Source organism: Ixodes scapularis, unplaced genomic scaffold (assembly GCF_016920785.2).
Source record: "Ixodes scapularis isolate PalLabHiFi unplaced genomic scaffold, ASM1692078v2 PGA_scaffold10__122_contigs__length_95168666, whole genome shotgun sequence".
Classification (NCBI taxonomy): domain Eukaryota; kingdom Metazoa; phylum Arthropoda; class Arachnida; order Ixodida; family Ixodidae; genus Ixodes; species Ixodes scapularis.
Genome location: NW_024609836.1, coordinates 16637767 through 16663651, shown reverse-complemented (window position 1 = coordinate 16663651; position 25885 = coordinate 16637767). Strand labels below are relative to the sequence as shown.

The 25885-nt window shown below is 49.1% G+C and overlaps 1 protein-coding gene and 1 pseudogene across 1 annotated transcript in view; one reads left to right on the top strand and one right to left on the bottom strand.

The window, feature by feature from the left end:
• The first annotated feature begins 1043 nt into the window (after positions 1 to 1043).
• LOC120841650 lies at positions 1044 to 6843 on the top strand (annotated as a pseudogene).
• Positions 6844 to 19946: 13103 nt separating this feature from the next.
• The window catches only part of LOC8031031 (putative phosphoenolpyruvate synthase), a 382894-nt gene continuing 376955 nt past the window's right edge, over positions 19947 to 25885 (bottom strand). The window contains exons 41-42 of the mRNA XM_040212580.3: positions 24097 to 24171; positions 19947 to 20106 (exon numbers count right to left, since the gene is read on the bottom strand). Coding sequence (XP_040068514.2) covers positions 20030 to 20106; positions 24097 to 24171 — 152 coding nt within the window. The 3' untranslated portion in view covers positions 19947 to 20029. The remainder of the gene's footprint in view (positions 20107 to 24096; positions 24172 to 25885) is intronic.

The following is a 25885-nucleotide window of genomic DNA, read 5'->3' as shown; positions in this document are numbered from 1 at the left end:
TATACAGGCCGGGTGCTACAAACCAAATTGCTGATGCACTTTCCCGCGCCCCCCTTCCTGACAATCACGTGCAGGAATCCCCAGGTCTGGTCGCAGTCCTTAATACAACACAGGGACCACACGGCTCACGGTGGGCTACATTGGTCTCAAGAGAGGATCTTAAGGCCCAGCACGACGATGGGTTTTGCCAAGAAGTGACTGCCTGGCTGGCAGCGTCCGGTCCAGTCGACCGCCCAAGTGACACGGAGTTCGACTCCTACTTGATGAGCAACGACGGCCTCCTGCTGCGCTACATCCCCCAGGCCGACGACGGTCCGGATGGTTCAGCATTCCGGAGCGTGATACCCCGAAAGCTACGTAAGCTTTTCATCCGATACATGCACAGCTCTGCCTAGGGTGACCACCTTCCTGCTAGCAAAATGCGGGACGCGCGGGGGGGGGGGGGGGGGTGGAGGGGAGGGGGGGGGGTAGAGGAAATTTATTAACAACGCACCAGGAACATAGGCTCTGTTAAGACATTTAATATCCTGTGCTGTTTATACACCTGCTAATTGTATTGCGGCAATTAAGCTCAGTTCATTTTCACTCCCAGTGATTTATCTTTCATGCCGAATGTGTTATTAATGTGTCAAAGTTGAAAAAAAAAATCGACTGTAGCAGAACTCAGTGCATCAAATGGAAATAAGAAACAGCAAATCTTTTTCGGGTTATTGTTTCCTGTCAACGCTTACTTTTATCAACATGGTCCTACAGGGAGGGCGCTGCGGTCGCCGAGAGGAGCGGACGCGTTTCCACATCGGCTCCTTAGTTAAAGCCAATTTACGCGGTGCCAATTAATCAATTTCACCCGGATTTTAGTTCTCACGTGTGCGCGAAGGTGTGGACTTTCGAAGGACACCGGACTTTCCCAAGTGGTACGTGAAGTTTCCCGAATTCGTGGACCTTTCACCCGGGGCGGCGGGGGGCACCCCGCTAAGCCTAAAGTAGGCCTAGGTCGAGCACGGCCATCGGTGCCGGCCACTAGGCCTAACCCGAAGGCAGCCATGTTCGAGATGCTGGTCGAACAACCGGCCACCGCAACGCCAGAGGAGACGCAGCAGACGGCGCCTAGAATCGGCAACGTGGACGGGCGTATGTTCGTCGAGGTACCCGGGGAACGAATCTCTCCGGTTGACACCGAGGGATGGAAAGTCTCGGGCAAGAGAATCAAGGAGATCGTGAACGACACGTCCGGCGGTGAGTCCGATGCAACTCAACGCCAATCTAGACCCAGAACTAGGGTTAACTACGTCAAGAAAATTACGTCGGCAATCACTAAGGGGGCAAGGATGCCAGTTAGTATGCCGAAGGAGGACATCAAGATCGTAGTCAGACCGCGTGGCGGACTTAACGTTGCAAAGATGGGGGGCCCGGCCGCCATGACGGCGATTACAAGGGCGGCGAAGGTCACCAGAGAGGAGGCAAGCGAGGACACGGTCGGCATAAATGCCCAGCAGAACATCATCGTGGTCAGTACTCCAGACGAGCAGCGAGCTACGCGGTACGCTAGAATGACGACAATCGAAGAGGGAGGCAAGACGTACGAGGTCAGCGCTTATAGAACGGCGCCTGACGGTACAGTTAAGGGAGTTGTGAGAGGCATAAACATCGAAGAAACGGCCGAGGACATTACCCTAAATATCGTAAATAAGTACAATCCTACGGCCGTAGAGGCACTCCGGATCGGAGACTCCACCGCAGTGATAGTGCTCTTCGCTGGTAACAAGGTACCGCACTACATCAAGTACGGAATAGTGTTGATGAAATGCGGGCTATATCGCAAACATTTCGACGTCTGTAGGGCGTGTGGTAAACTAGGACACAGAAGGGACGTCTGCCCTAACCCAGGCAACAGGTTCTGCTTTGGCTGTGGGAAGGTAGACCCGGAGGAGGGGCACGAGCTCGCATGCCAGCCAAAATGTGAGCTTTGCGGGGGACCTCATCCGACTGGACAGTGGAATTGCAAGAACAAGTACAAGCAGCCGTATGTGGTTAAGTGTCGCCAATGGGAAAAGAAAACGAACGCTTCGGAGCGCCGAATAACAGCAGGAGACTTCCCGGTGCTGGGACCGCGTGCTATCGAGAGGACTAATAGTACATCTCGAAGGAGGGCGGACAGTCAGCGTCGAGTGGATATCATGGAGAGAAGAGGCAGAAGTATCAGCCGACGAAGAGAAGCTTCGCGGCCGAGAGGAGAAACCTCTTGGGCCGACACAATTAGGACCCCTAAGCTAGGGGGCAGACAATCTAACGCAGATAGCCAGCACGACAAAAACAGACAGGAAGACTCGGCGGCCATAAAGGCCCTAAGGGATGAGAACGAGAAACTAAGAAAGAAGATCCTAGAGCAGGATAACATAATAAAGAAAATTAACGAAAAGCTAGCGGCCTTGGTTAAAAACAAGGAAGAGCAGGCGTCTCCGGCGCAGGCAGCGAAGACTAACGAAATCATGATCGAGGAGGATTCAGAAATAGAGGTCGGTCCCAGGACAGACAGAGCGGCGGAGCCGGCCCCGAAGAGGAGGGCCATCGAAAGCCTTAAAAAAAGTGAAAGCCGTTTACAACTCCCTGTAACACCGAATTAGAGCGCAGCTCTTGAGGAGGAGGAGGGAAGGGTACTGGGGGGTGAAGTGACCTGGGGGGGGGGGTCACGTGACCTTGGGAAGTCACGTGACCATGCCGATGATGTCATCAGTGACGTCACTGATGACGTCATCAGTGACGATGACGGTGCGGACTCCGATGACGTCATCTGTGATGATGACGATGACGATGCGGATGCCGGTGACGTCATCGATGACGTCATCGGGGAGGTCACGTGACCTCGGCTGGGGTCACGTGACCCTGGGGGTGGTCACGTGACCTGGGGGTGTCACGTGACCTCGGGGGGTCACGTGACTTTGGGTGTCACGTGACTTTAGGTGTCACGTGACCTTGGGGGTCACGTGACCTTGGGATGACCTTGGGGGCCACGTGACCTTGGGATGACCTTGGTTACGCCGACGCCGACGGCGACGCCGCTCAAGCCGGGAACGGGCCCCTAAGAGCTGCGCTCTAAAACGGAAGACTCTAGATCGACGCGGGGAAAGGTTGGAGAAGGTAGAGGAACGACTCACATCGCTCGAGAAGAATGTGGCACAAATTGAGAAGAACGTGGCTCAGATGATACTACAAGTACAAGCCCAAATACAGACGCAGATGCAGAGTATGTAAGCCAGGATCGTAGCTACACTTCAGCAATCATGGATGGGACACATGGCGCAGCAACAACCACCTCGCCAGTGAAGGACTTAGTAGTCTGGCACTGGAACTGCAACGGATATGCAAGGAAGAAAGCAGTGTTACACCAACACCTAAAGACGGTGGACAGGAAACCGGATGTGATCATGTTGCAGGAATCCAATGCCACAGAGACACCAAAGCTCACAGGCTACCGAGCGTTCAACAAGCCATCGGATGCCTGCGAGCTGCCCAAGGGGAAGGGCAGGGGAGTGTGTATATTCGTACGCAAAGGCATCACATTCATAGAGCACGAGGTAATGGGTAAAAGCACTATTGAACACTGCACGGTGGAGGTTATAGTGGGGAAGAAGAGACAAAAGGAGAGTGTCTTCTTAGTCAACGTGTATAGTAAACCGGATCATCATCACCGAAGATTCAAAGAGCTCTTTCACAGAGCATGCAGGCTGGCGGGGGATAATAAGTTAATGATCTGTGGCGACTTTAACGCGGCTAACCAGGCGTGGGGATACAGTAGAACGAATATTAAGGGAAGAGAACTGCTACAGGACGCATTGGAAGCGGGGCTCAGCCTCATCACGGATCCTGCATACCCCACACGGACGGGATCATCGGTTACCCGGGACACTACTCCAGATCTCACTTTCTTCAGGGGGATAGGGCGAACAGGAGCGGTAGGGTGGCGTAACACAGGCCAAGACTTAGGGAGCGACCACTTTATAGTCGAGGCGACAATCCCGATAACGAGACCCGGCAGTCAGACGGAAAGGAGAAAACATAGAATCACTAACTGGGACGCCTTTCGGGAAGCGCTGGGTAGTTGGCAATCCGAGATTACGGACATTGATCAGTGGACCGACTGTGTCAACAGGACGATAGAGGTGACAACCAAGGAGGTCGAGGCGGAAGAACACATAGAGAGGGTAGACAGTAAATTAGCACATTTGCTGGAAGCCAAACAGTCAATTAAGGCCAGATGGTCAGGGCGACGTACAAACAGGAAGCTAAGGAGGAAGGTGGCGGCACTTAATCGACGCATCAAAGCTCACTGTAAGGTTCTCTGTACTCAACAGTGGAACGAGGTATGTAACGAAGCCGACGGTCAGATGAGCAAAGGCAAAAGCTGGAACTTGCTCCGGCATCTACTTGATGAATCCAACACCAAGAGCAGCCAGGGCAACAAGTTAGCCAGAATAATGCACGAAGCCATGAGCAGGGCGGGAGAAGCAGAGGTTAAGAAGCGACTAAACGAGAGATACCTTCCGTCTACCCCCAGCATAGTACATCCGGAGTATACCGGTAATGACAACGCGATCGTGGATAGAGACATCGAGCAGTGGGAGGTGAGAGCGGCTATGCAAAGGCTCAACGGCAGGTCGGCCGCAGGCCCGGACCGCATCACCAACAAGGCGATCAAGAACTTAAGGGATGATGCAATTAAGCACATGAGAAAATACTTCAACAAGTGCTGAAGAGAAGGCACGTTGCCTAAGCAATGGAAAACGGCCAAGACGATCTTGATCCCTAAGCCAGGCAAGCCACCTAGCGTGGAGAACCTGCGACCGATCTCGCTTACCTCGTGCGTGGGCAAGCTGCTCGAACACGTACTGCTTAGCAGGTGGCAGCAATACTGGAAGACTCGGGCTTGTACCCAGACTCTATCATTGGCTTTCGGAAAAAGTTGGGAACGCAGGATGCGATGATCCAGTTAAAACACGAAATCGTAGACGTACCGCTAAGTACCAGAGACAATAAGGCCATTCTAGGGCTAGATTTACAGAGTGCCTTCGACAAGGTAGAACACTGTGCCATTCTTGCCCAGGTTACTAAATTGGACATGGGGAGGCTGTCCTACAACTACATTAGAGACTTCTTAACGGGAAGAACCACTAGACTGTGTGCGGGCGACGTAGAACTAGACGAGAAAGAGCTAGGAAGTGTCGGTACCCCACAAGGGTCTGTAATCTCCCCCTGCTCTTTAACTTGGTCATGATAGGAGTGGCTCAGCGGCTACAGGAAGTTAGAGACGTCAGACACACCATTTACGCTGACGACATCACGCTATGGGTCAGCAAGGGCAGTGATGGACACATAGAGGATCGGCTGCAAGAAGTCGTATTGGCAATTGAGGATCACCTCGAAGGGTCAGGACTTGTGTGCTCTCCAGCGAAGTCAGAGCTGTTACTTATCCCCCCCAAGAGGGTAGGAAGGCGGAGAAAAGACGCACCGATTATGGTGGAACGACCAAATATCACGATCCGAACCAGAGGGGAACAGAAGGTCCCGGAGGTTGACAGGATCAGGGTGTTGGGAATGCTCTTCGAGAGGAACAGGGTGAACGGGGCGACGATCACCAAGCTCAACGATAAGGTCATGTCTACCACCAAGTTGCTAAGACGATTCTCCAACCGCAAAGCCGGTATGAAGGAAGAAAGCATGATCAGACTCGTGCAGTCCTTTGCGATCAGCCACATCGCATATGTGGCTGCCTTTCACAAATGGACGCCTGCCGAACGAAACAAGATAGACGCTCTCATTCGCAAGGTTTACAAGATAGCTCTCGGACTACCGGGCAACGTTAGCACGCAGAGGCTTCTCGAAATAAGGGGTGCACAACACCCTAGAAGAAATAGCAGAAGCTCAAAGAACGGCGCACCTCGAGCGGCTCTCTAGCACGAGAACTGGGAGGAAGATTTTACAAGACCTGGGCGTCAATCCCAGCGGCGTCGCATCGGGGGACACGGTGCCAATACCGAGCCAAATGATGACAAGACTCCAGGTGTACCCGATACCGCGAAACATGAACCCCATACACGACACGGGGAGACGCGCGGCGCGGGCGAGAGCCATTGTGGACAGCTACGCGCAGGACGAGAGAGCCGTGTACGTAGATGCGGCGGAATACCAGGACCAAGGAGAGGCCTACACGGCGGTGGTGGTGAACGCATCGAATGGAGCGACCAGAGCTGCAGCCAGCACCCGAGTTCGCAACTCGCATCAGGCGGAAGAAGTGGCCATAGCTCTAGCTGTGGTCGACCCAGGCTGCGACACGGTGATCAATAATTCCACGACAGCAGTGCATAGTTTTGCAAAGGGTAGGGTGTGTGGTGCGGCGGCTCGCATTTTGCGAGCGGCCACAACGACAGGACGTAATCGTGATGGTGCAGTGGTGATCAAGTGGATCCCGGCCCACATGGGCAGTGAAGTGTCGGTGAACGGTAATCCCAACCACAACGAGACGGCCAACGTCGCAGCGCGAGGACTCGCCAACCGGGCGGCGACAAACGGGACAGTCTCAAGTGGTGGAGAGTGGTTTAGTATGAAGGACCGCATGACTACGTATAACGAAATAGTGAAGTGGTATAGGTTAGGAAGGAGAGTTCTACCTCCCCTTCATTGCGAGCTAAAACGTGAGGAGGCTGTGATTTTTAGACAATTACAGACAGGGTCACTATTAACACCGGTGCTAGCTAAACACATATATCCAGGACTTTACGCGGACGACACGCGTGGACTTTGCAAGAGGGCGAGGGCCACCGCGTCGCACCTGTTGTGGGACTGTGAACTCAACCCAAGAGAGGCAAGCGAGAAGACGACGATTCCCCCGCAGTTCGAAGACGCGTCGCGGAGCTGTGAATTAGAGGTTCAGCGTAGGGCCGTCCGGCTGATCACAACCGCTCTAGATAGGCAACGGGCAAGGGATGATGGGGGAGGTGAGGGAGCTCGCGGTGGTCCGATGGGCTCCCCCTCTCGGCCCCGGATAGAAAAGGGGCGCGCCCGGGGCCGAGGGCTGGTGGGAGGGGAATAGCCGAGGGGGTCGTACCGCGTGGCGCGTAGTCACCACCACCTGCGTGTGGAGGGGCTACCGCCAACTGCTGGTTGCAAATAAAAGTTGTTCACCACCAACATGTGTCAGTATTACGTGTTCCGGTATCTGTAACCGCTGGTTCCACTGCAAGTTTGGGGACATAGCCGCTGCAGATTAGGAAATTCTCGTTGAGAACGGAGTCAGCATCTACAAGGCCAGGTCCCGATTCGATAAGTTTTGGCATCGTCGACCTGAGCAGCAGTATGGAGCCAAGTGTTGAAGGGGACGTACAGCCTTATAAGCAGGAAAAAATAACGTGCACATCGGGTAGAGCTAGGACCAATAATTTTTCAGCCTTGTCAGAAGATTTTCAAGGCCTCAGCAGAAACACCGGCTCTGCAAGAAGACAATGAATTGTTGCAGTTTTTTTTTTTTTTCTTTATTTGTTTTGCGGATATTTTCCGCATGGGAGGCAGAGATAAAGGCAAAAGTGCCTTTATCTCTGCCCCGTAATGCGCGTAATGCGGAGCCCGTAATGCGGAGCAACTTCGTAGGGTCCTTAAGAACTGCGCCTCCTCGCTCTCCTTCCTCGAATTCTGAAGCTGCATTTGAAAGGCATCTGTCAGCGATTCAAAGTACTTCGACAGGTGTAACCAAACCGTATTGCTCGGCATCGTCAAATGCAGAACCTGGACTTACAAGTTGTGTGACAGCGATTCAAAGTACTACGGCTGGTGCAGATATATGCAAACAACGGTGCATGCACGATCGAGACCAAATTGGAACCGTGCACGCGCAAATTGGAACTCTGGAGCATTAGAAACCCTTGGTTGCCTCGACCGCTGGTGACAAGAACGGATTCTTTCAAAAGAAACGAAATTCAAGCCGGCCACAGGCACGAACACTGATAATAAGCTGACGTCTGTACCACGCCCTCCGTGGTGTGTCTCGGCTTCACCCTTCAACAGCTGTTTACCATATCACAGAAATGCTCAGCACAGTCTTTAAAAGATCTCTATAACGCATCGTTTCACATCGCTGTTGAGTGGGACGATTTAGACAAGATTAAGGATGCGAATGGGTGGCCTACTGGCAGTCTTTTTAGGCAGTTTCGGATTGTTGTGGAGAAAAGAATAGGCCGCATGACAAGTGTACGGTTTAGTATTAGAACGTGTGTAGTTCAAGAACTAAAAAAGGCGATTTTTTTTTCTTCTGAGGCCCTATCAAGCACGTATACGATAATATGCCTAACCGAAACTTGGCTAACCGAGGAAATCTCTCGCTCTCATTACTTTCCTCCCAAATATGAAATTTTGAGACGTGATCAAGATTATCAGAAAGCCGAAAAGCGCTTCGGGAGTCTGAAAGTTCATAGGAGGAGTGATGTGGAGTGTTATCCTGAGAGCTTGAGGTTAGAAGTACTGTCTACCAACGGTAGCAATGTTCTCATTAGGAATTATTGCTACTTTCCGCCGATGTTTGATCACATTCTGTTCTGTCAACATATTAACTCCCTGGAAGAAAGAATTGAATTCTCCCAATTTCGAGTGCACATATATGGCGATGTCAACGTTACTGGTTGCGGTTGGGGGTCTGGCATCTTTATTACTAGTACAAAACACAAGGATGAAACTAGTTTGTTACTTAGACCTCGTTCATTTCAGTGGTTTTGAACAACGTAAGGATTTCCGTAATTGCTGTGGAAACATACTTGACATCGCTCTGGTTGTCTCTGTTGTTGATATCGGTCTCGTCAAATTGCTGATATCTGGGGAGGATTACTATCATCCAGCGTTTATTATATCCTGTTCCCACTTGAAAAGGTCATTTTTGATTCGCAACCATGATATTTCTACTCAAACGGTCATTACAATCTCTTACACCAGTATCTTCGGGACCATGACTAGACCAGTATCTTAGATGATCCGAGTGTTGAATCATCAACTTTATACCATTGTTCAGGGAAGCATACAATTGTATACACAAAAGAAGGTATGCCGTAAAAGTGACTATCCCCCATAGTTTTCGAAGAAACAAAGACATTGGTTAAGGCGCAAACTACATTCTCATCATCTGTACAAAAAAACAACAAAAAAACGAGATGCTGATTAGATCACGAAATTCAGTCAATGTCCTGCACTGGCGAAACGGCTGTATCAGCAAGACAATCAACACCACGTTGACAATGCAGAAAAATAGTTGAGCCCTCAGCCGCTGTGCACGTGGACGTTTGTCAAAGAAAGCAACAAAGAGAGTATCGCCACGATCCCATTGCGAGAAAACGAGGTGTTCGTTACTGACCCAGTAGCTGGGACTATACAATATGAACGTTTGGGCTAGTTGGTTAAACAGAAAACAATATGAGACTCAAGCGATACTATCCAAAGGAGACGCATGGGTCAGTGCCTTTTCTGTGACATTATCATCGAAAAAATTGTTCTATTTGAACCTATGGTCTTAATGCCAATTTAATATTAAAGCTTTTTTTCATTCCTGTATTTTACACTTGGTATAGTAACCTTTAATTAACCTTATATTTATTTATAGTAATTTTTTATTCCCAATTCGCAGTTGTTCAGTCTTCTTCCTCGTTCGCAGCTTTTGATAACTCCAGCTTACATTTTTCTTAGTCCCATTTCATATTGTTGTGTATTAAAACGTCAGCTGGTAGTGAGCGTCCGTCCAGTCCACTTGTGCTAGTCCTCGTCCCTAGTGCTCTTTGTGTCCGTGATGTGCGAGTCATTTTAGTATCTGTTTTAGTACGAATGATGGCCTCTCGCCAAACTCGAATATAAACGACAGGAATTTTTTTCGCTGTTCCTCAAATTAGTGCATCTGAAATTTCGGAGGCAACTAATAAATTGAAGCCAAAGTTATCTACGTGAGCGGGTGGCATTCGAAGTTTTATTTGTAAAAGGTAGTGAGTGCTTAACTACTTTGACCAGTTTTTGTCGATATGTTTAACTTATCACTCGAATCTGAAACATTTTCTGCGGTTTGGAAAAGCTCTCTTGTCGTTCCATTCCGTAGGCCGGGTGATCAATTCACGTTTAAAAACAATCGGCCTTTCTCCTTCCTCTGCACTTTGTCGAAAGCGTATGAAATTGTTGTGCACACCCGCCCCTGCGCATTTTTGTCGGAAGATTATTCACGAACAACAAGGTTTCATAAAAGGCTGCTCTGCAGAAACAACCCGATGTTCTTCCTGAGTCAAGGAGTACAATCTGTACAATCTGTACGCAGCGGAAGACACGGAGTTGTAGTATATTTTAATACGAACGAAGCTTTTGATAAACTAATCCATCGGCTACTGTTGATTACACTCTTTAGTCACGGCTTGTCCTCTAAGTACTGTCGTCTGTTCAATAGCTACCTATATCATCGAGTGAACTTTGTGCTAATATCATGTCGATTGTCTGCTCTTTTTTTATCTACATCTGGTGTTCCCTAAAGCAGTACCCTGGGTCCTTTACTCTTTTTAATTTTTGTGAATCATCTAGCTTGTATAAGCACGCACAGTTTTTGTTATTCCTACTGATATTAAGTTTTTTTAGGTGGTTAAAGTGGTTGAGTGTTCTGAACGTCTGCAGCGTGATATAGATTATATTTCGGTGTGGTGTCTTTCAAATGGCGTATTCTTAAACGAGTCAAAGAAAAAAGTTATGTGTTTTCTAAAAAGCGTGAAATGCTGAATTTTCCATATACATTAGACTCCACCGATTTTATTCGTGCTGAGGTTATTCATGATCTGTTAGATTTTATTGATATTGCGAGGATTTTCAATCATCATGTAACTAAATTACGAATGCATCCCTTAGAGTTCTGGGAGCCATTACGCAAATAACACGCAGTTTTTCTAAATGTTTTTTTTTTTACGTTTGTTTTCTTTAATGGTGCGCAATCGTGCTGAATACACGTCAACTGTAACTGTATTGGAATGACTAATTCCAGCGTAATTGAGCGTGTTGGACGTAACCGAATATTGCATTGTTGGAGTGTTAATTTCAACCGAATTATTGGTACAATTTCTACAATATCCTAGCCTCCGTACCCTCCCCTCCTCCTCCTCAAGAGCGGCGCTCTAATTCGGCATTACAGGGATTTTTAAACATATTTAATTTTTTTTGTTCATATAACATGTGAACGGAATATAGACGTCGCCCACTCAATTTCCTAGTGTACATAGGGCCAAGGAACAGACCATTAACTATGCTGTCGAACTTTTCAAGCAGGATAGGCCGGTGAATCAGTCGCTACAAGTGAGAAGATCGGCCTGAGAACGGAGTCCAGTTATATGCTCCCTGAGGACACTGTTTGTTGAAAAGGAGAGATGTGACTTTGGTACTGTGGACGATCGCCGGATTGCTGCCACAGATTGTGCCTAGATTCGCATCCGCACGTGGCATGTGCCACAAGAACGTGCACGTGGCGGCGTTCGGGGCTGGTGCCTGGTCAAGGCAACGTTACTGGAGCAAGCTTATTTTCATAGCTCCGCCTGATACGAGGGCTCAGTGGCGGTCACCAGTACCAGCAGCGCTGCAATCTGGTCTTGCTTCCGGATTTTCTAGCCCGCCAAAGTTTGACCAGCAATATTTGAGCTTGGGCGAGTTGTTGATTCATACTAACACCTCACAGCGCAAGAAAACAGACGCACACAAAAATAAATTTCAAACACTCAAAGAAAGAACACTCACAATGCGCTGACTCTGATCTTTGTGATGTATTACACTTCATCTTCATCATCTTTGTATTTGCTATTATACACATGGAAGTAAAAAAAAAAAGAAGAAAAGAAAAAAAAGCAAAGGAAGCTCTCAACGCAGTGGTAGCAGACAACGCGCGAGACAGGGAAGCAAGATCCGACTGCAGCGCCGCTAGTTCTCGTGACCGTCACCTGGACCACTCGCCTCTGTAAGCGAAACTGAGCTTGCTCCAGTAACGTCGGGTCAAGGACTGTCGCGAGCCATGTATTGAATATTTATAGATTTCTTGTTCTGAACACTTTCCCCTTTTTTTTCTTTTTTTTTGTGGAAGCACAGGGAGTTCTTGGAAAAAGAGAACCATGTTTATGGTTCTCTTTTTCCATGTTTATGAGAGAACCGTGTTTATGGTTCTCTTTTTCTGCAACACTATGTATCGCAGAAAGCTCAAATTCTGTGAAAATGTGATGATAGCGTTTGGAATAGAACGAGAAAGTTTGAGAACATGACGTCATCTTGATAAAAAATAATTGAGAAAAATGAAATTCCTTTACGAGTCGACGTCCACCAAAGCATATATATCGTCATACAGAACTCGACATTGTGGATGCTTGTGGGATTTATATAAGTGAAAAACTCTTGTCACGAGCCGATATTGTTTTCTTTCTGACAAAGTAGAAATTTGGGCTAGTTGGTTCATGATCAGTATAAACAGCGCCAAAAAACGACAGGACAAAGAGAAGAATAAACAGGACCTGTTTATTCTCCTCTTTGTCCTGTCGTTTTTTGGCGCTGTTTCTACTGATCTTTCTGACAAGTTTTCTTCACTGAAATAGGTGCTACATGCGCCCACAATGTCATTTCTTGTTTTCACCATATTTAGCTTAGGTGGATGTCGGCTCATAGAGAAATTACGTTTTTCTCAATATTTTCTTTTTGGATCCAGTTACGTTATGTTTGCAAAATTTCGTATTCTGTCATATCCAGAGGTCGGCATTTTTGGTCGCCCTCACTCAGCCTCACCCTCACAGCCACACTCACCTTCAGCCCCTCACTCACCCTCACCCTCACAGCTACACTCACCTTCAGCCATTCACTCACCCTCACTGAACCTCAGGGCCCTCACCGCCCTCATGGCCCTCACGCTCTCATAGCCTTCACGCCACTCACCACCCTCACGCCACTCACCACCCTCACGCCCCTCACTCAGTCATAGCCCTCACGCCCCTCACCGCCCTCACGCCTCTCACTCAGTCATAGCCCTCACGCACTTCACCACCCTCACGGCCCTCACGCACTCATAGCCCTCACGCACTCATAGCCCTCACGCCACTCACCGCCCTCACGCCCCTCACTCAGTCATAGCCCTCACGCCCCTCACCGCCCTCACGGCCCTCACGCCACTCACCGCCCTCACGCCCCTCACTCAGTCATAGCCCTCACGCCCCTCACCGCCCTCACGGCCCTCACGCACTGATAGCCCTCACGCCACTCACCACCCTCACGCCCCTCACTCAGTCATAGCCCTCACACCCCTCCCCGCCCTCACGGCCCTCACGCACTCATAGCCCTCACGCCACTCACCGCCCTCACGCCCCTCACTCAGTCATAGCCCTCACGCCCCTCACCGCCCTCACGGCCCTCACGCACTCATAGCCCTCACGCCACTCACCGCCCTCACGCCCCTCACTCAGTCATAGCCCTCACGCCCCTCACCGCCCTCACGGCCCTCACGCACTCATAGCCCTCACGCCACTCACCGCCCTCACGCCCCTCACTCAGTCATAGCCCTCACGCCCCTCACCGCCCTCACGGCCCTCACGCACTCATAGCCCTCACGCCACTCACCGCCCTCACGCCACTCACTCAGTCATAGCCCTCACGCCCCTCACCGCCCTCACGGCCCTCACGCACTCATAGCCCTCACGCCACTCACCGCCCTCACGCCCCTCACTCAGTCATAGCCCTCACGCCCCTCACCGCCCTCACGGCCCTCACGCACTCATAGCCCTCACGCCACTCACCGCCCTCACGCCCCTCACTCAGTCATAGCCCTCACGCCCCTCCCCGCCCTCACGGCCCTCACGCACTCATAGCCCTCACGCCACTCACCGCCCTCACGCCCCTCACTCAGTCATAGCCCTCACGCCCCTCACCGCCCTCACGGCCCTCACGCACTCATAGCCCTCACGCCACTCACCGCCCTCACGCCCCTCACTCAGTCATAGCCCTCACGCCCCTCACCGCCCTCACGGCCCTCACGCACTCATAGCCCTCACGCCACTCACCGCCCTCACGCCCCTCACTCAGTCATAGCCCTTACGCCCCTCACCGCCCTCACGGCCCTCACCCACTCATAGCCCTCACGCCACTCACCGCCCTCACGCCCCTCACTCAGTCATAGCCCTCACGCCCCTCACCGCCATCACGGCCCTCACGCACTTATAGCCCTCACGCACTCATAGCCCTCACGCCACTCACCGCCCTCACGCCCCTAACTCAGTCATAGCCCTCACGCCCCTCACCGCCCTCACGGCCCTCACGCACTCATAGCCCTCACGCCACTCACCGCCCTCACGCCCTTCACTCAGTCATAGCCCTCACGCCCCTCACCGCCCTCACGGCCCTCACGCGCTCATAGCCCTCACGCCACTCACCGCCCTCACGCCCCTCACTCAGTCATAGCCCTCACGCCCCTCACCACCCTCACGGCCCTCATGCACTCATAGCCCCCACGCTACTCACCGCCCTCACGCCCCTCACGCACTCACTGCCCTCACGCACTCATGGCCCTCACGCCACTCACCGCCCTCACGCCCCTCACGCACTTACCGCCCTCGCGGTCTTCACAGCCCTCACGCCCCTCACGCACTCATGGCCCCCGCGCCACTCAGGCCAGCTTCAGATGGAGCGATTTCGCCCAGAAACTTAACGTCGCAACGCCAGCAACACGGGCCGCCCGCGATCACACGCAGGAACCAATTGCAATTTGCCATCATCATCATGAAATTATATTTTTCTTGCACTATTTAGACACAATTAAGCGTTATAAACGTGTTTTTATGCATTTACACTCCGTTTCATACTTAGCGTGCAATGCTGTCAAAGCTAGTGGCGCGAGCGCGTGGCTTAATCTATGGTTTTGTTCGCGCGAGACCACGTGCAAATGATCAACGAGATCAAGCCCCATGCTCGCGCCAGTAGCTTAGACAGCGTTGCACGCTAAGTATGAAACAGAGCATAAATCTCGTTGAGAATACTAATGTACCTTTCTGAAACAGTTTATTTCCAAAAACGATCGATTTCAAACCAGAACCAAGTCTTTCGGAGTCATCTTCTCCGGCACGAGGTATCACGTGAAAATTTTGCGTCCCTGATTGGATGCAGCCACTTCAAACGTCTCCGAATTGCTCCGAGTTGCTTGATTGTTTCGAGCCGGACCCCATCTCAGCAATTCGTGTCGATCTAGGGAAAGTTAAAGAACAACCCACCATCAACACCAAAATTGCTGAGAAAGATGCTCCGCCTGAAGGGGGCCTCACGCACTCACCGCCCCTCACGCTCTCATGGCCCTCACACCCCTCATGCACTCACCACCCTCGCGGCCCTCATGGCCCTCACACCCCTCACCGCCCTCACCGCCCTCACGGCCCTCACGCACTCACGGCCCTTACCGCCCTCACATCCCTCACGCACTCATGGCCCTCACGCCACTTACGGCCCTCACGCCCCTCACGCACTCATGACCCTCATTCCCCTCACCGCCCTCACGGCCCTCACGCACTCACGGCCCTCACCGCCCGTCACACCCCTCACGCCACTCACCGCCCTCACGCCCCTCACGCACTCATGGCCCTCATACCCCTCACCGTCCTCACGGCCCTCACGCACTCACGGCCCTCACCGCCCTCACGGCCCTCACGGCCCTCACGGCCCTCACTCACCCTCATACTCATGAATTTTCCTGGTTCAGAAACTCACTCACCATCAGCTCACCTGTGAAGATGAGGGTGAGTGAGGGTGAGTGAGGGCCCTCATGAGTGAGGTCTGCCGAGGTATGATCATATCTGCTAGCGCCATATTCTCACGGAGTTTGAGCTTTCCGTGATGCATAGTTCATTTACCCGGGCCAAACAACACGGTTCCATTTTCTTGGGAGTTCCCGGTACTTGCGTGCATCACCTCGTGTTAACAAATGAGGAGCTTGAGCGGGTAGATTTACAAAAAATTGACTCAGGCAAAACGACAAAATCTCTTCTCCACGAAAGGAACTAGGCAGACGGGGCTTGTGCACAACATAGAAGATGGCTGATCTCTTTTGGCAGAACGAAAGGTGAAACCCAGGTGTGTCGAGTATAGTGTGCATGCGCACTACACATTTAGGGAAATGTAAATTGAGCGTTTTTTCAGAATGCCGTAAAATGCTCTTCATGCCTCCTATGTTCCTAAAATGAATTGATTTAGTGGTTTTCAAGAATACTTGAAATGTTTCTAATTAAATTGTGCCTATATACTCATTATTTAGAATGTTCATTACTCGAAAGTAAGTAATAACCTAATTATACCCAACGTTATTATTTTCTCAGATGGACCGTTTGGCAAAGACCAATACGACCTTAACCATTTTTTTTGTGCGATGTGTACTTTCCACTGGATTGATTTGGCTCCCATGTTGAAATATACGCTGGATACGAACATAATACGGTATTTTGTAGCTGTACTTGCCGTTCAGAAGTTAATATACTATATCGCATCGGTTGAACATCTTGTTTACTTACGGCCAGCTGAACTAGAAAAACATACACATAAAGAAAAGACCATTCACGCCGCTGGACTAACAACTGATTTTCTTTTTCCTCCTCTTCGACTGCAAGCCACACTTGAGGGAACAATTCTCTTTTCCTCTTTTTTGCTTTCTAATCCACCTTAAAATCTTGAAACTCAAATTCACCCATGAACTCCCCGTGGATAATTCCATCAGATTCCTGGACCTGGCATTGGAATTCAAAGGTAACCACGTGTGCTGGAGATACCAAGCCAGGTCGTGCAAAGGCTTTCTACCTTTTGACTCGGGGCACTCCGAGAATGTCAAACGAGGGGTGGCCACCACAGCCCTGATATCCGCCCTAAAGAAGACCTGTCACCATCAAGTTGAGCGAAGTTTTAAAACTCAGGTCTCGAGACTACAGGATGCTGGGTACCCAAAACCGCTCCTGGTAGCGATTTGCGAACAGGTGTGCAGGACCATCAAGCGCGGATTAGGGTGCACGGATAAAAGCACAAAGGAAAAGAAAAAGACTCGACAGGCGGTGGTGGTAGCACCCTATGTTCACGGATGACCCACAAGTTAAAAAAGGTAGCTGGACGGCAAGGCGTTCAGGTGGTGTGTTCGGCCCCCAACAAAGCCTATTCCATGTGTCGCCGGGTTAACCTGGAGCGAAGTGACAACGAGAAGAGGTGTGGCACAGTTCACAAGTCTCCATACGCCCTGTGTGAAAAGGAGGTGGTATACCACATTCCGCTGACATGCGGCCGAAGTTACATCGGACAAACCGGCCGATGCATTAACGATCGGACGAGGGAGCATGCTGCATCAGTGAAAACCCTGTCAGCAGGAGGACACTTGCCAACCCATTTTCGTGCGTGTCAATGTTGGCACTGTTCTACGACGTAAACATCGTCGCAAGGAACAAAACAAAACTGGGACGTGAAATCCTAGAGGCACTTGCCATTGAGGAAAAAGGCGATGACTGCGTCAGTGCACCTTCTCTCGTGCTTCACGAGAAGGAAAAAAGATTTCTTCGGGGTTAACATTTTAAGGAGAATTAAGAAAAAAAAGATTTTAAGGTGGATTAGAAAGCAAAAAAGAGGAAAAGAGAATTGTTCCCTCAAGTGTGGCTTGCAGTAGAAGAGAAGGAAAAAGAAAATCAGTTGTTAGTCCAGCGGCGTGAATGGTCTTTTCTTTATGTGTATGTTTTTTCTAGTTCAGCTGGCCGTAAGTGAACTATGAACCAACTAGCTCAGCTCAAGCCTGGAACATCTTGTGTTTTGTATCCATAATAGTAGTAGGTACTATCGGGAAAAAATGAAATGCGAACAGAGGAGCGCCTGGATCTCGGTACAAGCTGCGCCGCCTGGAAGTCAGCTTAGGGGTGAGGTTGTGTGGCCTACTCCGATGTGCATACTCCCTTCGCTCGGCGCTTCCTAAACTTCGGCAGTGCGGCTCCATAGTGGGCCGAAAGCTATCACCGCGATCTTTGCTCCCTCGGCGCGTGCGAAGCGAGGAAGCTCGCCGCTAGTAGCAGCTACAGCGCGTGCTCTAGCTGCTAACAGAATAAATTAGCGCCTAAGAGATTCGCGCCGCCCTCTTCGTTGGTTACAAAAAGACTGATGGTCATGAAAATGCGAAGGGTTTGTTCAGGAATGCTATCCCTCTTATGGACCATTCCATTTAGCGCTCTCTGGACGGCAATATTTTGTTCGACAGCAGCGCCCTCTCCTTACACCCAGGAAATTCAGCGTGTTCGGCGGTGTAAAACGAGAGAGAGGGCACGCGCCCGACTGCGCTACCAGACAACAAACCGGGAGGTTGCCATTCTCCATCTTTGGGCTGTACCGGCGGGCTGTACGGAACATCGAACTCCCGCTCGTGGCTGCCATTGTGAAGTGGTTCACGTTCTTAGAATAGTTATGGCTACTCAACAATCAGCCTAGAGCTCTCTGTTGTTCTATTTCGGTAAATGATCAACTAGCATATATTTTTTCCGTTACTTAAGTAGCAGTTGAGTCAGCCGGTAGTACTACCCTCAACAACTGCCTCTATTGCGGCAGGAAAGCACGCTTTTATTTATTGTTTCAAACTTCCACTCATATTCGCTAAAGACCTACACCAGTACGAATTTTGTATAGTAAAAAAAGTACAGCAACCAGATTTACTTTTCGCAGGAGAGACCGGTCAATCTCACACAGTTTTCCCTATTTTTTTTATTTGCACTCAGTTAACAGCGTAATTGGACCCCATTAGTCTTTTTATCTGGCATAGTATTACACGACAATTGGTAGCCGGATGCTAGGTACAGCCCACTCGGCGGAGCAGAAGTCATGCGGGTGAGAGGGGGAGGACATTTTTTTCTCTTTTTACCCTCTCTGCTATGCCCCTAATGGAACGGTCTATAGAATGTCTGCGGGTTGTCCTGCTGAGTATCATCGACAGACGCAGAGCATTCGGTGGTCTGAAGTGGCTATTTTCTTACGATGGGGGGCCAGCTGGACAAAGATACTCTACACACCAAAAACACACCATTCACACCATTTACCAGCAGTGTGAATGGTGTTTGTTTTCTAGGCGTGGTGTAATCTTTGTTCAGCTGGCCCATTGTAAGCAGTAAACCAACTAAGTCAGCTTAAGCACGGGACCACGTTGTGTCAAATGGCTTGTGTATTCATTCTCATGGTCAGCCTTTTATGCTATTTACTTGTAATTATGCCACTAAAGAGAGATAATGATGCCTAAATTTCCCAAACCAGACCGGTTCGAGATTACCGCCCGAGCAAACATTCCGAACTTCAACTTATTTTTTTTTAAACGCTTACTACCACTTTTATAATTTACGAGGGTAGGTACCAAGTTTAGAATACATTGTGCATTAAGTAATTTTATATGTTGCACTGCATACTGTAAGTTGAGATTTGTTTGAAGTTTGTAACTTTAACATTGGACGGCCAGTTGAAAGAACGACTTGAGGGGTGTGCGAATAGTGGTCTGAATCAAATTGCGCTGTGTAAGTCATAGCCTGCGCAAGACAAGGGTAAATCATGACGTGTAATATTTTTTTTTAAGCGTTAACGTTTCGGTTAACACTGCACTATTTGATTCGAAGTGGTTCTTTCACATTTCTGTTCGAATAGAATTGCTGTTTAGTCCTACAATTCATATTGTGAGAGCAGCACTTTCTGGAAATAGTGAAAGCAATGCTTTTATGCTTGCTGCAAATGGACGGGACGCTCCGCGAGGCTCCAATAGGTGAGATGGGCGTGTTCTACTGTATGGAGCTCACAGGGCACCAGCAAGCACAAAGCAAGAAAGTGACGACCAGAAAAGAAAAACTTGTCGACCAGAGCTTGACAGATATTTTTGTTACTTTCTTTATTTACGCAAGAAAGATACAGTGACACTTGAGGGATTCATTGATTCTTTTGAACCTTGTCTTTATGGGATCATCCGATTAGATTACTTCCACAATTACGAATCCTCTTGGGCAGCGGCAGTTTTGATGGTGGTAACCATGCCCCGAGTAGCATCCAGGAGAATGATGTCACCTGCGTGTAGGTAATAAAACACACGTCCTATACATGTTTGCAAGCACGGCGTCCCGATTGGTGCCCCATGCGTGCTAGCATTTGCAGCATGCGCGTGAAGGTGACTTTGGCAGGCTTGCAATGGTACGTGATTCTTTACACGAGCGGGAACATGGCCACGGCCAGATGCCTGCTCAAAGTTACACGAAGTTAAAAACTGAGACTGGAACGGTCTTAGCCCAAGCAGCACAGATTTGGCCAATCATTAGCCAATGGCTGGCAATGGTCCTTTGGCCAGTGGCCAGACAGTGGCAGCCATTGGCTGCTGACAGGCCTTTCTCTGGCCATTGGCCGATGGCCACTGGCCATCAGCCATCGGCCAAGCATTGTCCGATAAATGGCTACTCTTTGGCCTTTGGCGAAAAGACCATCGCCAGCCATTGGCCAATGCCTGGCCAAAATCCGTGCCGCTTGAATTAACGTCACCATTTTATTTTTGTTTTCTCTCTGTTTGGCGGCGCGGCTGGCGCGGTCGGTGTGCTGGGGTTGGACCGAACAAGAGGTTTGCGCGGTAAAATAGCAGGGTATACACTTCGATTATGATTTGTCTTGGTGCACCCACATTCTATATTTATGTAAAATATTAATAAACATTTCATGCTGTCTGTACAACATAAAAATGTTTATGCCGTTCATTGTTGGAAAGGTGTTGGTACAAGCTGTCGCGTAAAGTTACTTATGTTACTAACGTTACGTTAACGTTACGTTACTTTATTACTTACGTTACGCTATAACAATCCATTATGGCGGTTCTTTGTTTTGGCATACCAGATGTAGCTCTTTAAAATATATATTTTGAGAGGCATGGTGTTTGATATACCTAAAATTTCAAGTGCATGTATGTTTAGCGCACTTCATCTGCCATCGTTGCTTGGGCTTTTCAGAGAAACTGTCATACTTAAACATTTCTGGAATTTTGATATTAAAACACTGCACACTATACAGCGGCCATTGAAACATTCTATTCGATATGAGGTTCCGCGAATCAGAGCATAATATGGCGAACGTATGCGCATATATTATGCACCCCATGTTTTCAATGACCTTCCAGAAAACTTTCTCGTCTATAGCTTCTAGACAGAAGCTCAAAAAATCGTTATAGAATTTAAAGCAGTAAGATGTGTATATTTACGTACATTATTTGTATTGTTTGATCTCTTGCCCATTGTAAACTCACCCGTATGTAATGCCTTCGGTCCATGAAAGCACCAATAAATAAAACGAACGAAATAAAAATTTTCTCTGCTACCAAAGCTGGAGCTGCTGAGCAAACGTTAAAGGGACACTGACAGGGTATTTATGCTCGCCGAGATTTTTAATTGTACGTGACATATGAGAGCCCAACTACCCACAAAACAGAATTTGCGGCTGGAAATTCGGTTTCTTTCTGCCCGAAAACCGCCGATCGAGAACCGGCCGGTTTGAGTCGCGCTAACTCTCTTTTCCGAGGTCACGGGCCGTTTTCTAAGGTTTCGACGCGACCACCAAATTTAATCAAAGTCGTGGGTCATTGAAGGCACACAGTCAAACTAAAAATAGAAAAAAAAATATAAAACCAATTTTTTGTGGCTTCTAAAAACCTGCAAATACGTTGATTGAAAAAAAAAAAAAAGAAGACTGCACAGACAACCGGAAGCATTCTGTGCGTTCACTCCATAATTCTTTTCGCGTATCGTGGGACTAGCGGATGGCAACGGACGACAAGCGTTGGACCTTTACTTCAGAACTGTCGTTCACGGTACCGGCGAATTCTGCCTTCCTTCGAAAGAGAAATTTTGGACCGATCAAATTCATCCCGTACGACACGCCCGACCAGCATGACGATTGCACGAAGACGTCGCCGAGCCACCGTCCCTTCTCGTGGCTGAAGACATCGCTCGCTCAAATGTCAGGCACGAGGTGCGTACGTCGAGTTGAATACGCACGCGTACGGTTTCTTTACTAGGTGCGAATATGGTCTCTATGCGTAACTGGAGGGAAATCGGCAGCAAACTTTCCGACGTACAGTCGACCGGCTGCATTACTACAAACGAAAGAGCTCCTTGAGTAGCTCAGTGGAAAGACGTCCGCTTCACACGCAGCAGGCACGGTTTCAATCCCTAGTGTGGGCGTACCATTTCTTTTTCAAACATTTTGCGATGTTTACGGTTCTTTTTTACTTACAATTACCACTCAAAAAAACAATTTTGTGGACGGTACGTCGCTGAACTGAACCGTCTGGGATTCCGTTTTTTACACCTCTGCCGCACAAGGCATTTTCAGATGCAGGACATGTGAGGCGGCTCTTCACGCAACATCTTGGGAGTATTCTTTTCGGAGCCGATCACGGGAATTCACTACGGGCACTCGTACTCATTGCCAACACTTAAAGGGGCCCTGCAAGCCCTTTTTTACTGGTTTTTAATTTGCGCCAAACCTGAGCGCGCTGACCGTAGTAACGTAATGTAACTTTTCTTTTCTCGAATTTCGCTTTATTTTAAAAGTTATAGGCAAATTAAAATTACAAAAACAAGGAAAAAATAACCTCCCTCATGACGTCCTTGGTTGCTTGAGTGGCCGTGAACTAGAGGAGGGATAGTCAGCTCAGCGAGCGCTCACGCCTGCCGCACTGCGTGTCGACGGCGCGAGAGGGCGCCACTAAAGCGTGTTCTGGATAGGCTGTATACAACGGGCAGCCAGAGCGGCTCTCATTGCATTTGCTGCGCGATTAAACACTAATTCGGGATGACACTTCATTGGCCACAAACGACAGCAAATACGGGGTAAAGACCATTTCAGAATGGGAGCCACTTCGCGCTGCCGTACCGCGAAATGGCCAAAACGCAAGACAAAGCTACTCGCTGAAGGCCTTCGATCGGAACACTCGGAGCCGGTCGGATCCTCCAGTCCGTAAACGACCGCAGCGCCGCCGCGTACATCCGGGATCTTTCCGTGTCGGCGCCTGATCCCACTACCCTTTCCTAGTATGCGCCGCCTTTTCCATCGCTTGGTGGCGGGTATGTCGACGGGTCATTTCTTGCTTTCGTACTTTATAAACTGCATTTGTTTCTTTTCTGATCTGAAATACTGAACAAAAACTACTTTTATAAATAATTGAAACGGTTCGCGCCACTTACGTTTTGTATTTCGACTAAAAAGAAGCTTCTAGCGGCTCTGACCAGTAGTAAGCCCAGGACCAAAGACGTCACATTTCGCGCACTTTTGATACCGCGGGTCGCCCCTGTCGGTGGAGGAGGTTTCCGCATCGCCCGGTGAAAATATGATGCACTGATATTTAGTTACTCCCTCCGTGCACGCTGGCTTGCCCGAACCCCAAGACACGTGGAAACCGCAAAAAAGGTAGACGCTTAAATATGATTGCAGGGCCCCTTTAAATGTACAAAACAACTCATCTTGAAGTACAGAACAGTGAGCGGAACAAACATAACTGCAAAGGAATCGCATGGCGAACGGATTGCGAACACATTTGGTCTGCTGCAACCGGAAGAAAGAAAAAAATCGCACGGTTGGGTGTAGCCATGTGACTTCCGCCACTCACTCTCTCCTCTCCTCTTCTCCGTGCGGTGCGGGGGTTTCGGTTTCAGTTTCGAGCAGTTGCGTATTTTAGCTTTATTAAAAAATACTGTACTCTTTAGCAAAATATTAATTGGCTAGCATTCCGACACCACAACAAATTGCCTGGTAAAAAAATAAAAAAAAATAATGTGTGTGGGGGGGGGGGGGGTGTCAGTGTCCCTTTATATACGTCACATCGGTCAAGGACTCTAATTAAAATAAGTATTACGTTAACGCCCGGCTTAAGTTTCACTGCGGTATGCTTGGTATTATTTTTTCTTTCAAAAACGTCTCGGTTAACCTTGAACGCCCCTTGTAATTTAAGCAAGAAACTGACTTCTCTAAAGGTGACGCGATTAAACTCTCGTTCTATCCACTCCAAATGGAGAGACCCACCTGAGGCGAAGATGTCGGTAGCATTCTCGACGCCGACGACGCAGGGCAGGCCGTATTCCCTCGCAATGACCGCACCTTGAAAAGGCGAGAACACCAAATGCAGATTTTAGCAATTTATTTACCACTAGGGAGGGTGGCAACCTGCCGAGTTTCGAGTTGGACTAGGTTCGACTTTTACACGCTTCCAAATAAAATTTTCACAAAAGTTCGACTCAAGTTCGGCTAATATGCGCATGCTCCAAAACTTCAACGGATGAGCGAATCCACGTTTAGTTGTATATTGTGTAATTGTTTAACATTTATAAACTCATCAAAGCATCCGAAATATACCTATATATAGTATACAGCGTGTTTTTCATCGCACCGAATAAAGAGAAAAGTTGCATTAGCACACTGTTAATTACGCTGTTAGGTTACCCGGTGTAGTGATATGATATGATTTGACATGAACTATTTATTCTAACCATTTCGTCGTTTACCCTGAGACTGGGGGGGTTTTTTGAAGAGCAGAAGAAACAGAAAAAACAGACAGGTCTCAATTGAGACCTGTCTGTTTTTTCTGTTTCTTCTGCTCTTCAAAAAACCCCCCCAGTCTCAGGGTAAACGACGAAATGGTTGACTTCCACCAGCTAGCCTGTACTTTGACTCGTTTCTTATTTATTCTAGCTCAGGAGGTGCTACAGAAAGAGTACGTCTGACTAACTTGCTGCTATGGCCACGGCCGGACTGGTACGTGCTCGTTGTCTCACGGCCTCTCCAGCTAGGAACTACAACACGTATGTTTGCAAAGCGGTACTGACACGTAGTTAAAGGGGAACGGAAAAGAAACGACGAGGCCGCGCGCTCTCTACCTCTGCACGGCCACGAGTATTGTAGTGGCGAGACTTGCCGCTTGGTGGTGTCAACGCGTGACGATCTCGCCTAGTAGTAATATCCGACAATTGTCTCTTTAAAATTGATCTTAAAATTTTTATTGAAAACGTGCAAACGTCTTGTTGATTCCGTGTTAAAACTTTTCTGATGATTTTCTTCAGCCTGAGTCAAGAAATAGCTGTTGACTTTTTATTAACTTCACGTTGATTTTTTATGCTGATTTCCTGCTGACAGTGTCCAACAAAGACTGCAGACCTATTTAATTCCTGTTGAAAATGTTCAATTGATTCTTTGTAGTCAGTGTCAATAGAAAAGCTACAGACTCTGGTGACTTTTTATTGAACGCAGTACGTCTTCACTAGATGTCAAAAGTCACTAAGTCTTTCATTACTCTTTGACAAGGTGAGAACGGAAGGGAGAAGCTTGGGTTGTCCCGCGGAGTGGAGACACATAAGGGACGATAGAGACAGAACAATCTTTCAACTTCAACAACTGGGAGTTTTCGTAGACCGCGTTTTCCCTCCGATAAGCCCTCGGCCACGAAGCAGCCGCTACTGCGCCGGCGCGCCGATGGCCTTGACTGTAGAGTTCCGGCTGGCGTAGCTGGTTGCGGAGAGCGTTGCGGGACAGCTGAAACGATCTACAAAACACCATGTTATTTACTTTCGGCTTCAAGCCCAAAGCCCGCCCGCTCTGTGACAGAACGAAGAAGCGAAAGCTTGGGGGAAGGAGAGGAAGCGGAGAAAAGTGAAGAGGTTGCCAAACGGGGAAGGGAGAAGAGGGAAGGGGGGCTGGACTGGAGGTGAGGGATAACGGATTAAAAGAAAAGGCCGCTTCTGCTGGTGACCTTGTCGCCTTGCCGAGCCCATCGACGTTCGGCTTCCATTGGGGGCGTCCGAAAGATAAGCTCCTTTCT